General features: G+C 41.3%; 1 protein-coding gene and 1 long non-coding RNA gene across 2 annotated transcripts in view; both read right to left on the reverse strand.

Annotated features, from left to right (window-relative positions):
* Nucleotides 1-14,217, reverse strand: part of LOC133223239 (uncharacterized) — a 318,819-nt gene that overhangs the window by 136,940 nt on the left and 167,662 nt on the right. The window lies entirely within an intron of this gene.
* CHAT (choline O-acetyltransferase) overlaps nt 1-14,217 on the reverse strand; it is a 35,523-nt gene that overhangs the window by 4,790 nt on the left and 16,516 nt on the right. Inside the window, exons 8-14 of the mRNA XM_061373774.1 lie at nt 13,698-13,867; nt 11,167-11,267; nt 10,845-10,973; nt 9,551-9,673; nt 7,931-8,072; nt 4,727-4,789; nt 967-1,104 (exon numbers count right to left, since the gene is read on the reverse strand). Of these exons, the coding sequence (XP_061229758.1) occupies nt 967-1,104; nt 4,727-4,789; nt 7,931-8,072; nt 9,551-9,673; nt 10,845-10,973; nt 11,167-11,267; nt 13,698-13,867 (866 nt within the window). The remainder of the gene's footprint in view (nt 1-966; nt 1,105-4,726; nt 4,790-7,930; nt 8,073-9,550; nt 9,674-10,844; nt 10,974-11,166; nt 11,268-13,697; nt 13,868-14,217) is intronic.

The following is a 14,217-nucleotide window of genomic DNA, read 5'->3' on the forward strand; positions in this document are numbered from 1 at the left end:
CAGAGGCACTCTTTGCTCATGGATAGTTTCTTGGAGAATTTATGTAGTAGTATGTTGGTCATATTCACTCATGTCTGAAAGCCTACAAACATTATGGCAAGATCAAATTACTTATTAAGGCTTTATGCTGTAGCGTGATATTATAAGTCTCTTTTGTTGAATAGTTCTAATCTGTGCAGTTAGGTTAGTGTTTCAGTAAATTAATTCCTACATAGATTTCTTCTTTCATTAGGACTGCTACTACTATGTGCAATGAAACATTTAATTTTTAGCGTTTTATTCTTAGGCTGTATGCTGTAAGGATGTTTCATTATTCAGAACATTAAATGTATAAACGTTGACTCTTACAGTCAACATATCTCAGTATAGTTGCAAATAACTGTAAATCCACACGTCTAAAATGCCTGTAAATCCAAGATGCACGCCTGTGCGTGTTGCCGTCTTACACTGAATAACTGAAGGCTCTCAAAGATTTCAAACACAGTTACTTTTAAGAATAAAGTTTTCTCATGGTTGTTGGCTTATGTTTCCCAGAGTGGCAGCCTGTCTGGTGTGTTGCTGTACTTTTCCTGGGGTACAGAATTCTGGATAGAGCTGTCACCTTTGGGGAAGGGGGGAAGAAAGAGAATGGGAAGATGCGTAGTTTGGAAGGTGAGGAAACACTGACCCCTCATGCAAATTTTACTGAGCTTGTTTGTGTGCATTTTCAGAATTTCTGGGAAGGGCTTTGGGATGTCACCAACGAAGCGATAACCTTAGTCAGTATTTACAGTGCAAACTGTGTGGAATGAACCAAAACTGGCTTAAAAATCTGGAGAATTTTGTGGATTTTTTGATGGCTCTTGGTGGCACTAGGTTTGTTGGTTGGTTGGGTTTTACATTGTGCTCACTGTGAACTACAAGGTCTGGCAGAACACAAACAAATTAACCTTTACTTAGCAAGACCAGTGAACAGGAGAAACTCACCTGGCTGGTTGAGAGGATGAATCGATTGCTTGTCAAATATGTCTCATCCGTAAATATCTCTGGCAGTTCCTTGAAGTGCTCCCGTGCCACCTCTCTGAGCCCCAGCAGATGATTGTCTATTGCCATTCCAGTAATAGCCTGTGTACAATGTGATCAGACACCAGCATTTAACTGAGTGTGGAGATATTTTCTTGTCTGTTACTGCCTTGTATTCTGGTCAGAGTTAATGAACTTGGTTTGAGTGATGTGATGCCTGTGATGTTCAGATGTTACTCTGAGGTATATACTTTGCTGTGGTGATCAGTATCTATAAATTCTGAAGATGTTAACAATTAAGAAGGAGATGGTCTTGAGATGTATTATGTACTGATGTCATCTGGTGTCCTGGGCTTTCATCTTCAATCAGAGCTGAATATCATGGGCTGGGATTCCAAAGCTGCTGAGGGGAGCATATGGGACACCAGATATCTCTAAGTGTGTTTTGGAATTTCCTGTTCATCTCTTGGATTATATTTCAAGATAGGCTCTAAAACACCTCCACATTAGAAAAAAAATTACTCTTTTATTGCCTAGCTGCCTGCGTTTCACTCTGGCAGGTAAAGCCAGGTGTCATTCCATAGAATTTAGAACTAAAGGTCTTGTAGATGTCTGAAACAGATTTAGCAGGAGTCTACTTGCCATCCTGTGCTTGCCCATGTGTCTACTCATCATCATCCCCAGCACAGAACCAGACATGCTTGCCCCCAAGCCCTGCTCCAGAATGTCCCATATTTCATCTCCTGCCTCATGGCTACAGGTGAGGTGGCTGGCAGCATGTGCAGTGGCTGAATGTTAGCAGCAAGAGAACACTGGTAGCCAGCTAGCCAGCTCACAAGAACTACTGCCCAGCCTGCAGTCCAGTCTTTCTGCCATGAGCCTGCTGTGCTTGGGTTTCTCTGCTTTATCACCCACCTAATGCTGTAGACTTAAGGAATTTTCTAGCTTAAGATCTTTCCCTGCTGGCAAATGTCATTGAAGATGGCTAATGAGATCAAAAGTCAATAGTGGGAGGTGGGCAGGCATGATAGTTACAGAGTTTTGTTTCTTTAGGAAACCAGATCAAAATTTGTTCCAACTGGTCAGGAATTGCCTGAGATTAAAATACACATTTAAAATCATTCAGTCTGGGTTTATTCTATGCTGGTGAGAGCATTGATTATGAGGATTGAGCTCATGTCTGGTAACAGGCTGAAGTCATGTAGGAAGGGAATGTTGAATAAGGGACATTGCACTACACTGAGAGCAGAACTGATCTCTTTGTGGCACAGGCCCCTCATAACAAGGGAAATAAGCAACCTGAGAGAAGGCAGGATTTGAAAAAGAGCATAGGCTCGGTTTTCCTCTTCAGGGGGGGATTGAAAAAAAAAAAAAGATGTGCAAGTTTGCTTCTTCTCTTAAGAGGAGAATCATTCTAACCAGTAATAAGTGCTTGTTGCAGGGGGCTGGGATTGCATAATCTTGTTTGGCTTATTAAGGAGTAGGCACCCACTGGTAAATGGGCTATTTGTTCATCAGCCCAGATGAAGCAAGGATGCTTGCAAAAAAGTATTGGACATCAGGGCAGTGTTTATGCTGTTTTTCCCATAGAGGGAAACTGACTTGATAATCAAAGGAAATATTTTGCCATCACACAAGATTTATAAGGCTGTTAGCAATGACATTTTTGCAACATAGATCACTGTCATGTCTGAAGAGAGCCCGAGACAGGCTAACGAAATAAACTGTGAGTCAACGCTTAGGAAAAAAGTGTGCTAAATTGAATTTGAGAGCTCCACATTTAAGATAGCAATGCTACTAGTGAGCCCTAACGAGGGGAAATAAAATCATTAGATTGTTTTTTGTTTTACAAAGTAGATTCTTTTTGTTTCTCTTCGGATCTATTGCATTTCAGTCTGTTACACATGATTTAGTCAGACCATGTAAGTCTTGCCCATAGTTTAAAGGCACCACAATTGCATTATACTTTTTTGAGAAATAAGGGGGAGCTTGGTGAATAGAAATACCTGGAGGGCTTCTTAAATTTAAAGATAAATTAATTTTCCAGTGGTGATTCTAATATCCTGCCCATGGGCTGCACTGGAGGCTGGATTTTATGACAGTTTCTGGAACTGAAATAACGTGGAGGGGGGATTTTATGGAAATTTTTTATTTAAAAATAAACTTCATTGGTTGTGCCCTAGTAGACATACAACTATGTTGCGTTGTGAGGTTACCCTGAGATAGTTCAGGTAAGATAGCTGCCCTGAAGTCAGGCTTGCCTCTGCTTTATAGATCATGTGGAGGCTCAGCTCCTAAGAAGTGGGCTCCCAGCACAAGGCTTGAAACACAAAACTGGTTTGTTTCCTCCCCTGCCCTCCCTGCTTCTTTCGTCTCACAGTCTCAGGAACAAATGCTGCCTGAAAGAAACACTTCACCTTACCATGCTCTGAGTATACCTTTGAAACCACCTCTGGAAGTGAATGACTCCTTGAATATTATGAATATTCAAACAGTAATAAGCAATGTGAGGTTTTTTTAAGCAGTGGTCTGAGGGAAAACTGTAGGTAGCAAATTCATGTAACATAACTGGTTATTAACATTTACTGATTTCATATGTGGTTTGGCTAAGTCGTTTGTGGAGGAAATCTGTGCTTTGTCTAGGCACAGTGGGATGCTGAGCATTACCAAAGCTGAATGGTCTCATTTTTAATCAAGAGAAAGTGGGTTGTGTTTGATACTAAACTTATTTCTTCACTGGAGATCATCTCTGCCTTTTATTAGACAGTACCTTCAGGTCCTTAAAAGAGAACTCACTATAATCATTCCCACATTGTTAATGACCTTTGTTAGAAATATCACTTTGGAATACCAGGAATACCTCCATCTGAGGATCAGGTCCCAGATAGGGACTTCTCTAGGGAAGAAAAACATAAGAAAATTAATGAATAGTTACTTTTAGGGTGAAAAAAAAAAAAAAAACCTCCGAAGTTCCTGATGCGTTACAGGTATCTTGAGCTTATCTGTAACATTATAGTTTATGGGGCTAAATACCTTTAATTTTTGGGGATCTGGATTTTGCTGTTGGAGTTTTATTTCTCATGCATGTTACACAGCAGTTAAGTGGGTTGCTTTTAAGCCTTGCTTGCTTCTCATCCTGAGAAGTCTCTTGGCTGTATAGTTGCCTTACCCCATTAGAATACCCTGTGGCTAATTTTCTTGGTTATCTTCATGCCTAACATTTCATGTTGATCACAGAGCACAGAATAAAGGCTCATTTCACCTGGATACTGTTCTCCCTTGCAATCCTTTCCATAGTTATAAAAAATATCCCTTTATTAAATTTTTATTGCAAGCTCTGTAAGATGGAGGCCATTTTTTAATTGTTAATTTGTACAGCACCAGGCTTTGTGGAATCCTGATTTGTGTTTGGGACTCCTAATTATGACACAGATGCATATTTCCCATGTACCCGAGAGTGATGGTCTTGCCACTGATGTCTAATGCAGAACTTCGTTATCTTGCTTTCCAGGAGGTACTTTTTTAAGGTGAGGTTAGTTGAATATGGCTATTTGGATGCTATTGAGGCCGTTAGAATTGTTCCTAACTGTGACATAGCAGGTACTTTCCTATTTAGAGATGTCCACATTTTCTGTTGCTTAAATAGTTAATGACTGTATCTTTGTACTTTTCTTGAAGAAAAAACTAACCACTCCTTATTCAGGCAAAGCAGTGTTTTACTTACCAGAATAGTGTAATTAGTCTGAGCTGCAATTGCATCCTTAAATCTCTGCATCTTCTCAGAATCCTGTTGGGGGGATGAAAATATACCTTATTATTGAATAAACTCTCAATGAAATAGTATCTTACATCAGTTTATGAGCCACACACCAGCAAGTGCTCTCAAATGTCCCTTGTTTCTGGCTCAGGTGTAAGTACTCTTTATAAGCAAAAAGCCATAGGGATTCAATATCCTGATCAGCAACAGTGCCTGGTTGTGCAAGGGTTGAACAGGTTTGATGGTGGTGATCTGAAGCCAAGGAAAGACCTGCAGTTCCTTTTGTGGATTTCTTCCATGGATTTTGGGGGTGTAGGTTATTACTAATAAAATCACTCTGAAGTAGGGAAAATTATTGCCTAGTGTAATTCAGTGTTTTCAAAACACTCAGGCAGTCTGTCTCCTCCAGAATAGTTTATCTAGACAATGACAGTGATATTAATGAAAGCCATTACTGATATTTTACTAGCCAGTCAAAAATTACTCCCCTGTGTGAAAGGGCATCTAGAATTTTCCAAGGCTGCTCTACCCTCCACAGATGCCTCACATTTCAGATAACAAGCCAGTAAATTTTGACTCCTGTCAAATGGCAGCCTTTTATATTAAGGGAATGATCCTAAGAAGTGCTGCCCTGCAGTACATCAAGTCCAACACTGCAACTTTGAGCGACCCTGAAACAGGCAGAAATGACTGGGCCTCCAGATAAACAGGGAACCTTCAGCTCCTATGGACAATGAATGATCTTTTGAACAAAGAACTCATTTTAAAAACAATTCAAGGCCACCAGCAGGGGCCTTCAAAGTACAGAGTCTGATGTTTTTTCATAGGGATAGAGCTAGGCCTTAGTTCCCTTATACAGATTAAATTACCAAATGCAGTCTTTAAATCTGATTAATTTACAGCTATTCAAGCAATCTCTGCAGTGTCAGTTGCTGCTTCCTTTACAGCAAGTGTCAAATGCATGAGTTATTTCTCCTTCTAGAGAATCAGTCCGATTTGATCAGTCTTTGACTGTTCTAGTTATAGTTTGAAGATCATTTTTATCAGCATCAGATATAAATCTGTTTTTAATTTGATTTGGATTAATGGCTACTAACAAACTATTTTGGGGAGTTCAAGGCTACTGAAACCAAGTGATATATCTATTTGTGCTAAAACCAGATTTAACCCCTTCATATCCAGACACAATCTGTAGGTCTAAAGAAAAAGAGTTGGAATGGGGTTGTGTTAAGTGAATTTCATTTCTAATGATTCTGTGGTAATAATATATATATAGGTTTGAACTGAAAGACAAAGATGCTCACATCAAAACAAAGGTTTCTAAAAGTTTGTTAGAAGGAATGATCACAGATCAGTTTAAATGTCTTTTGCATCTCTCAGTGGACAATAAGCTAGGAAAGCTGGCAGTGGATTGGTTTGCATTATGTTTGCAGGTTTTTTAAAGGAGGGAGAATGAAACCATTATTCTTCCTGCTCGGTACTGCCAAGTCATTCAATGTAAACATTTTGGGGCTGAGGCTGAGCTCACTCCAGACATATGTGGTATTCTGCTTCCTTATGTGAAGCCATACAGTTTAGGATGCTGTGAAGCATTGGCATGATCTCAGTTTTGCATGGTAAAACAGTGAGAAGCTTTGGTAGAGCGGCAGAAGTCAGAAAGTGTTGGACTAAGGAATGTGGGAAGAGGCTGTTAGAGGGAACAAGAAGTATCTGCCAAAACAACGTACTAGAAGCTGGCTCCTCCTAGAAGTACAGTCAGCCTGCAGCAATGTGCATTGAGGCTGTGGGTATGCTGAGCACCCAAGTGTGGAGGAGAAGGTGCGCAAAGATGATAACAGCTTCTAAGGAAACTTGATTACAAATCATGTTGTCAGATAGGACACTGATAGCAAATAACAGTTTCTTCTTCTCTGCTGTATGGTAGTCACTATTATGTGTAATAGTGTGGTCATAATCTGCCTTGGAATACCCATTCAGCATGTGGAATTATTACTTCAAGTTTCCTTTGAGTTATCATTTTAACATGGAACTTACTTGAGTCTTGTGTAATCATGAGCTAAGCTCTGGGCATGGTAACCTTAAGGAGACTGAAGAAGCAGTGAAGGAACAGAGCACTTCTCTGGGCAAATTTTCCTCACCCTCTGGGACATTAGAGCTTGATTTACAGTATTTCATTAATTTGCACTTAATTCACTCATTGCCCAGCAATGCTTTGAGCAGTGCTATGCCAGATTCTAAAGAACAGCCATGTGGGCTGTTGCCACTGGAGTGGGCTTACTGTGCAAAATAATCCACATTGTGGCAGTGTTTTGCATCTAAAGAGCCACCTGGAAATTCCCTGTACAGCAGCGAAGTGCAGTGGGTGGAAGCAGCACGTAGAGAGACGTTGGAGGAGGCTCTCTGGGGATGGCAGGCGGGACAGTGCACAAAGCTGTTTGTGCAGCTATAGTCCCAGCTGTACCTCTTGCATCCCCATCTACGAAGTACAGTTCTCATGCTTCTGGCGAACAGATGGTGGTGCCTCAAAGAAAAGCAGCTTGGTTTTTCTTTTTGTAGGATGATGTCAGGACAGCCTGGAGAGTTGTTTCATTAGCTTGGGGACTTTTGTTCATTGTGAAGGTTCAGCCCCCTTGAGGATCCTATAAAACTATTTGGTAAAAACCTGCCTTTAAACCCAAAAAGATCAGCCAGCCAGAAAGATCAGACAGAACATGTACACCTAATCCAGAAATCAAAGCACGTGATTTATATCACTTCACACATCACAATCTACTGCAGGGGACCTGCCAGGCAACTCCCCTGGTGTGGCAGTATAATGATCCTGAACTGATCATGCTCAGCCTAGGCCTCTCCAGGGAGCTGAATTTGGATCCGATGATGGATCATTCAGAAAACAGTACTAAATCTAAAAGCAGATATTTGTTTCTTTTTCTTACAATGTCATGTTTGGGCACCTCTGAGTCTTTCAGTTGCTTAAGTAAAAATAAGGAAATATATATATTTAGCTTAGTGGTTGGTCTGCACAAAACCTCAAATCATGTAAGGCTTGCTACCCTGCCCTTTGCCTTTATGTTCCCAGTTAACAGTTGCAAAGTGGGAGACTGGGGATCATGAATGCATTATTTTCTTAGGGTTTTGCCAAAGGAGGCAGAGGGAGCCAGACCAACATACCGGTAGAGCTGTCTTCTCATCAGTCATTGCTTTTACAAAAGCAAATGCCTCTGAGGTAGCAGACCTAATATTGTCGACTCTGCCCTCATCAAATCTGCGTATGGAAGCACTTTCGTAGGTGGGGACAAGTCTCCTGTGGCATCTGAGAGAATGAAGTAAGAAAAACAAAGAGTAATTGTTTTCAAGGAGTCATAAAGACTGAAAGAAATACAGCCTGAGTACGTTTTATTGTACCAAGCAGCAGTTTTGTTCTTTGCATAGTATTCATCTTAACGTTGATAGAATTCTGTAAGAAACTTAAAAGAGATGGATGCTCACTCCTTTCTAATTCGAAGAGCTGCATACAGCTGTATACATTCTAGTTATGTATTGCCAGTAAAAAATGACCTCCTATGTAAAAACAAGGCTAGTAAAGCTAAAATTTATTGAAAGATCTCAAGGAATGTTTTATTTGTACTGCATCATAAAATAATAGTGTAATTAATCATTTACTTATGGGCTTGAAATATGTTTTATTTAAAACTAGAAAAAAAATGCACTCTGTGTGTGAATGAAAAATAGAAAACTAAAAGGGTGTTATTTGAGACTACGAGCTGGAATGAAAACCCACATAGCTAATAGAACAGAGACTGAAGACTATTCTTTAATTTGGGTCCAGGTATATAGCTTCTATTCCTTACTTTGGGACACCTACTGTGTCTTCCAGTTGATGCAGAGGTCTCAGAACGTAGGTTTTTACCCTAAGGTTTTTGTTGCATCCATGGGATTTATATCCTGGCTGGGGTCAGATGAAAACGTTGGACCAGGTCATTGCTGGAGTTTGGTTAATGGAATACACAAAACAGATGTCTAACAGATGTTAATGGAACATGCAAAATGTGTAGGCATCTCTGGTTTTGAATACGTAAAGACCAGTTCAGGATTTACTTTGACTTGATAAAGAATTATTCGTGTAATAGGCTGTTCTGCAGGAAACCATGCAACTGGTCTCTAGCCTGGAGCATTAGCTGTTCTGACTATGTAGAAAGGAGCATTTAACTTTTATAATACCTTGGAAGTTAGAGGATGTTATAAAATTTTGGGATTCCTGTGAAGAAATAAGCATCATTAGTTACCATCCTGTGTAGGAACTCTGACCTGATATGCTGCTATAGGATTTTCCCTCTGAATGCTTTTTGCCCTGCGGTGCAAGGGATGCATATGAGGTGATCTATGGTTTACTGCCACAGTTCCTCCCAGACTATGTGGGAGAAAGTGGTAAAAATGTGTTTCTGCTCCACAGACTTGGACTCCCTGGCTGCTTCTGCTGCTGTGGGTAGCAAGGTTGGCAGCTACTTCCTGCCACATCCTCTCACTCTCTTCTCTATGCCAGCTGGGAATGGTATGTGTAAGACACAGGGATGGGAAGGTAGAGCAAGGAGAGGGAAAAGAAGTGAAAAAAAAGGAGTGCTGTGTTTCAGAGCAATTTCTTTCTTGTCTGACCTACAGTCAAGAAGCAAGATCACTCATTGCCATGCAGGAGGCAATTGTTTGGGTGCTGAGGAAAAAAAAACCAAAGACCCCACAGACTGTGAATCTCCTCTTGTGTTGCCTTGTTCCTAAGAGTTGTATTAACCTTACCTGTAAAATGCCAGCTGAAGTGCTACTTGAATGTAGGCATCTGGGCTAATCTTCTGTTTCTTAATAAATTCCTTTCCATAGTTTTCAAACTTGTAGGCAATGAAGTCGAGGTTATTTACTATCCTGGAAAACAAGCAGAGGTAGTTACTGTGGGGGGAGCCGCAAGAATGTCTTGTTCTGTTTCCATTTGCAAGTAAAACCCAGACATCATTTCCTGCCTGTGCCCACTTGGAGATGAGTGGGTTCCTGCTCTGCAGACAGCCCCTGCCTTTGGTAACTTGCTCCTAATCGGTAACTTTTATTCATACAGGCTCTAGACTGGGCTTGTTATCTGCAGCCTTAACGTGAACTGTGGCACTTGGGTCACACTCTGTTCATTTCAGTATTCGAGTAAAACACCTTTTTTTAAAGAAAACCCTAGTGTTTCTGCTCCTGAAGCCTAAGCACGGGGCTCCTTTGTTCCCAACAAGTATATGAGATTTACTAGCGTGGGAAATGGGTGTATTTAAAACCCGATGACGGCTGTAAGCTCCTTGCAAGTTTCAATGTAGAAGACTGCTACCTTTATTTAAACCAAAAAGGAATTACTCTGCATCCTGAAAGTCTTCATACTCTCATGTATGCTTCTAACCACTTCGAGGTCTCATCTAACGCAGTCACGCTGGACATACTTACAGCTGACCATGAAGATAATGCGTTAATTCTCTGCAGGGAGAGCACAGGCCTGAGTGTTGAGATGAAATAATTTGAGGGGAAAAAAATAATCTTACTGCCATCCACCCCTCCCAAATACCATGCAAATATTTTACAGTCTGCAAACACAGTCAAAAGAACTAACCTTTGTAGCAGTAACATGGATGCAAACAAATTATACTCCTGAATTCAAACTGTTTATTCAAACTAGTTGTTTTCTGCTGTGCCATATACATACCCCATTGCCCTGGCTTTGGCTTTAGTCAGGTGAAACCCATAGAATGCATCCTCAAAGCCAGAGGGCCTGCACTGTTTGCATCCTGTGCAAATAGAGCTCAAATGTTGTTACAGTGGTCTTTCACTTTCATAATATTTACATGGAAAGAAAACAATGTGAAGCAATTCCTGAATACAGTGAAGTAGCTCCAGCCATTTAGGTTGCTGTCAAGCAAAGAGATGCTATGTATGTCCAGCTTGGGAAGATGGGGAGAAGTGGGAGGGCAGAGGGAGCTCTCTAGGAGGAAACCCATGCCAGCAGGCAATATGCTGGGCAATTCCCACACTGCAATCATTGCTGACAAAAATGAGGCATCTGTTCTACCTTTGGAGTTTTTCTGCTGCTGATGCCAAATGTGTCTGAATTTCAGGGGAGCATTTCCATCTTAGTCTCCGTGGAGCAGGAAGCTCGGTCACTGAATCAGCTCGGACTAGTTTCTTGGAACATTCTTTCCTGTTGAATTGTGAGAGAAAAGTCATTAAGGTCACAGCAATAATGTCTTTGTAAAACACTGTTTTTTTTAGCAGGCAAATGACTGGTTTCCAGCAGTTGTATGGGTCTTAATGGCCCTGTACATCAGGGGGAATTTGCCATTGGCAGAGGCTTCCCGGAGTGGGTACAATAGCTGTACTGAATGGGGACTCACATGTGCTTGAGCAAGTGTTCAGTGCACTGCACCAGTACGATGCCATCGAAAGGGGAATGTTCACACACGGTACCGCAGACGCCATCTCTTCCTACCACAAACTAAGCAAGGAAAAGAACAAGTGCAAGATATATAGGGAATAAATCATGTTGTGGGTAAGTTATCCATGATGGCAACCTAAAAAAAAAAGATGTTGTTCTCCTGTGGTTTTCTTATTGCTCATATCAGGAACTTTCTTGACTTACAGATCAGTGGGTGACTTACAGACTTACTGCAGGAGACTTTCTTGTCCCAGGAATGGTGCTGCATTGGATACCTTTCATGCTGTTATTTCAGACTGAGTCCTGTGAGAATCTGAATTTTAGCAGTTCCCACTGGAGTCCCAAAATGAGATTAAGCATTTGCTTTGTGGTAGAAAAAGCCCAACAATAGAAAGGCTGGGTTTCTCTTTCCACATCTGGGGGCACTTCTGTATCTGGGAAGTCCCATAGGATCACATTTTATTAAAAATCGTATCAAATGAGCAAACTATTCCTTATTTGATAGCTTTCTCATAGCTTTACTGCTCTCCTCCATCTTTCATTTTTTGTGTGGTGTTTTCTTCATTTCCCTCTTACTTGCTTTCATTCCTGATTTCATTGTGTACGCATGGTATGACTGGTGAGACTTAATCTGCTGCACTGTAGTTCTGTGATACCCCCATGTGGCTGGTTACTTGTGCATCCCAAACAAAAGCAGATGTCTAGGACAAAACTCAAACTTGTCTCACTTGTTTCCTGTCCTTTTCCTGGACTTTTCCCCTGCTTCTTTTGAAGTGTCTTTGGCTGGACTTCTCCTGCTCAGTTCAGTCCATGTATTTGTGTCACACATAGAATCATAGAATAGTTAGGGTTGGAAAGGACCTTAAGATCATCAAGTTCCAACCCCCCTGCCGTGGGCAGGGACACCTCACTCTAAACCCTATCACCCAAGGCCTTGTCCAACCTGGCCTTGAAAACTGCCAGGGATGGAGCATTCACAACCCCCCTGGACAACCTATTCCAGTGCCTCACCATCCTCACAGGAAAGAATTTCCTCCTTATATCCAATCTAAACTTCCTCTGTTTAAGTTTTAACCCATTACCCCTTGTCCTACCACTATAGTCCCTAATGAAGAGTCCCTCCCCAGCATCCCTGTAGGCCCCCTTCAGATACTGGAAGGCTGCTATGAGGTCTCCACGCAGCCTTCTCTTCTCCAGGCTGAACAGCCCCAACTTTCTCATCCTGCCTCCCTGGTTCCCATGAGGCTTTCACAAAGTGGGTGTGTGATGCAGCAAGTTTACCTGGGCGTTTTCTGATGCCTTACTGCAAAGTTGTAGAAGAGTATGGAGAGTCCTGTGAGAATGGCTTCCTGCATAATCAGTGTTTGCATGAAAGAAAATGAGATCTTTTTTCCCCCTAAGAATTTCTCTTTGTCTTTGGACTACTTCTGGCCTGAATACATCTGTATGTATGAAGCTCTCTTATACTAGGCAAATTTATGTGCTTTCTGCTACCTTCTGATCATAAACAAAAAGAGTATCTTGTTTATTCTCAGCTACTTGAAACATCTCAACTTGTGGACCTGCAAATAACAGGGTTCTAGCTAAAGACAAATGGTTTGTTCTTAAAAAACACATCTAGTAATAAACATAGTCTCTGCTAAGAACATCATTTGCAATGGCATGAATCAGGAATGACTATTGGAATTTATTTGCACTGGGGTAAGCCTGTGCAGGTGAATTTAGGGGTTTCTCTTTTCGTGTTGCTGTTCTTAGATGTGCAATGATTGTTGCTTTTGTCATGAGCTGTGTATCAATCAGGGCTTTTTTCAGTTTTTCATGAGGTGTCAGCATTGTTGACAGTTGGAGATTAGTACATTGCTTCGCTATGGGTCTATTGCAAAATGTGAAAATAACAGTGCAACCCTTTCTACTATGACAATCAAAATCTGATTGGGGAAAAAGGCAAAAGCACTGGAGAAATCGATACTTCCAGTAAAGTCTCAACAAGGATGTCACTAAATGAGTAAACACTCTGTTAAGTGAGAACTTAATGGTAGCTAAATTATAAGCAGTAGTATTTCTTGGTTGTCAGGAAAATCTGTGAGGAAACACAGAAAGCTATTATGCTTTCCTTTTTTGTTCTGGGATGCTAGTACAGAATTTTTATTTAATTTGATTTGGTGTAACTGAATGCACACTGGTTTGGGTTTTTTTGTTAGATGTCTTCCTGTATATCTCTGTATCTTTCTGCCTCCACAAGTGCAAAGGGCAATTTCAGGTGAGGTGAAAGCATACCTGTGTTGGAGAAGGCACTCCCGCTACTACAGCGAGGCAGTAGGTCTGCTTCTGCTGCCTTGCAAGGAGCAGTGCTGCTCACACCAGCCCTGCCTTGGCAGATGCTGACACCACCTTTCTCTTCTTCTCCCACTTAGAATCAAGTGGTCCCTACCATGGGGGCACCTGGTGGCATTGCGTGCAAATAATGTCATAATACTGTGAGGTTTTTACCTGCATCGGTTTGTCATACCAACGATTGGCCCCGTTTTTGTGGTAGCCTCCCCCATGTAGCAGTTGCAATGCCATGTTGGTATCACTGAGTTCCACCCCGCTTGGGCTGTCCAGGCACACAAGGCATATGCACCGTTCAATCATGTCAAGAGAGTCGCGGTTAGTAGAGTCTGGGGATAAAAAAGTGAAATGTTCACATCCTCTTACCTGCAGTGCAGGGCTGGCTGGGAACCCTGTTGCCTTGGAAAGCATTGAAGATCTGACCCTGACTCTGCAAAGAGCTGGTATCTGCAGAGTTCTCTCAACAGCAGAACGTATCAGTGCAAGGAAATGTTACATTGAGGCATTATTCATGTGTTAACTTTTGCAGTATCCCTGTGTATCTTTCATATGATTCAATAATATCCACTTTCTTTTTCTGCCTTTCCTTTCCTGAAGTAATTGTATTGCAAGATAGATCTGTTTTAGTCTTAACACCAGCAACGCTTACTTATGCATAACAGTGAGGACAGGTGGAAAA

This window comes from Neopsephotus bourkii, unplaced genomic scaffold, assembly GCF_033783945.1.
Source record: "Neopsephotus bourkii isolate Nb327-2 ecotype Australia unplaced genomic scaffold, CSIRO-AGI_Nbou_v1 NB_1634, whole genome shotgun sequence".
Classification (NCBI taxonomy): domain Eukaryota; kingdom Metazoa; phylum Chordata; class Aves; order Psittaciformes; family Psittacidae; genus Neopsephotus; species Neopsephotus bourkii.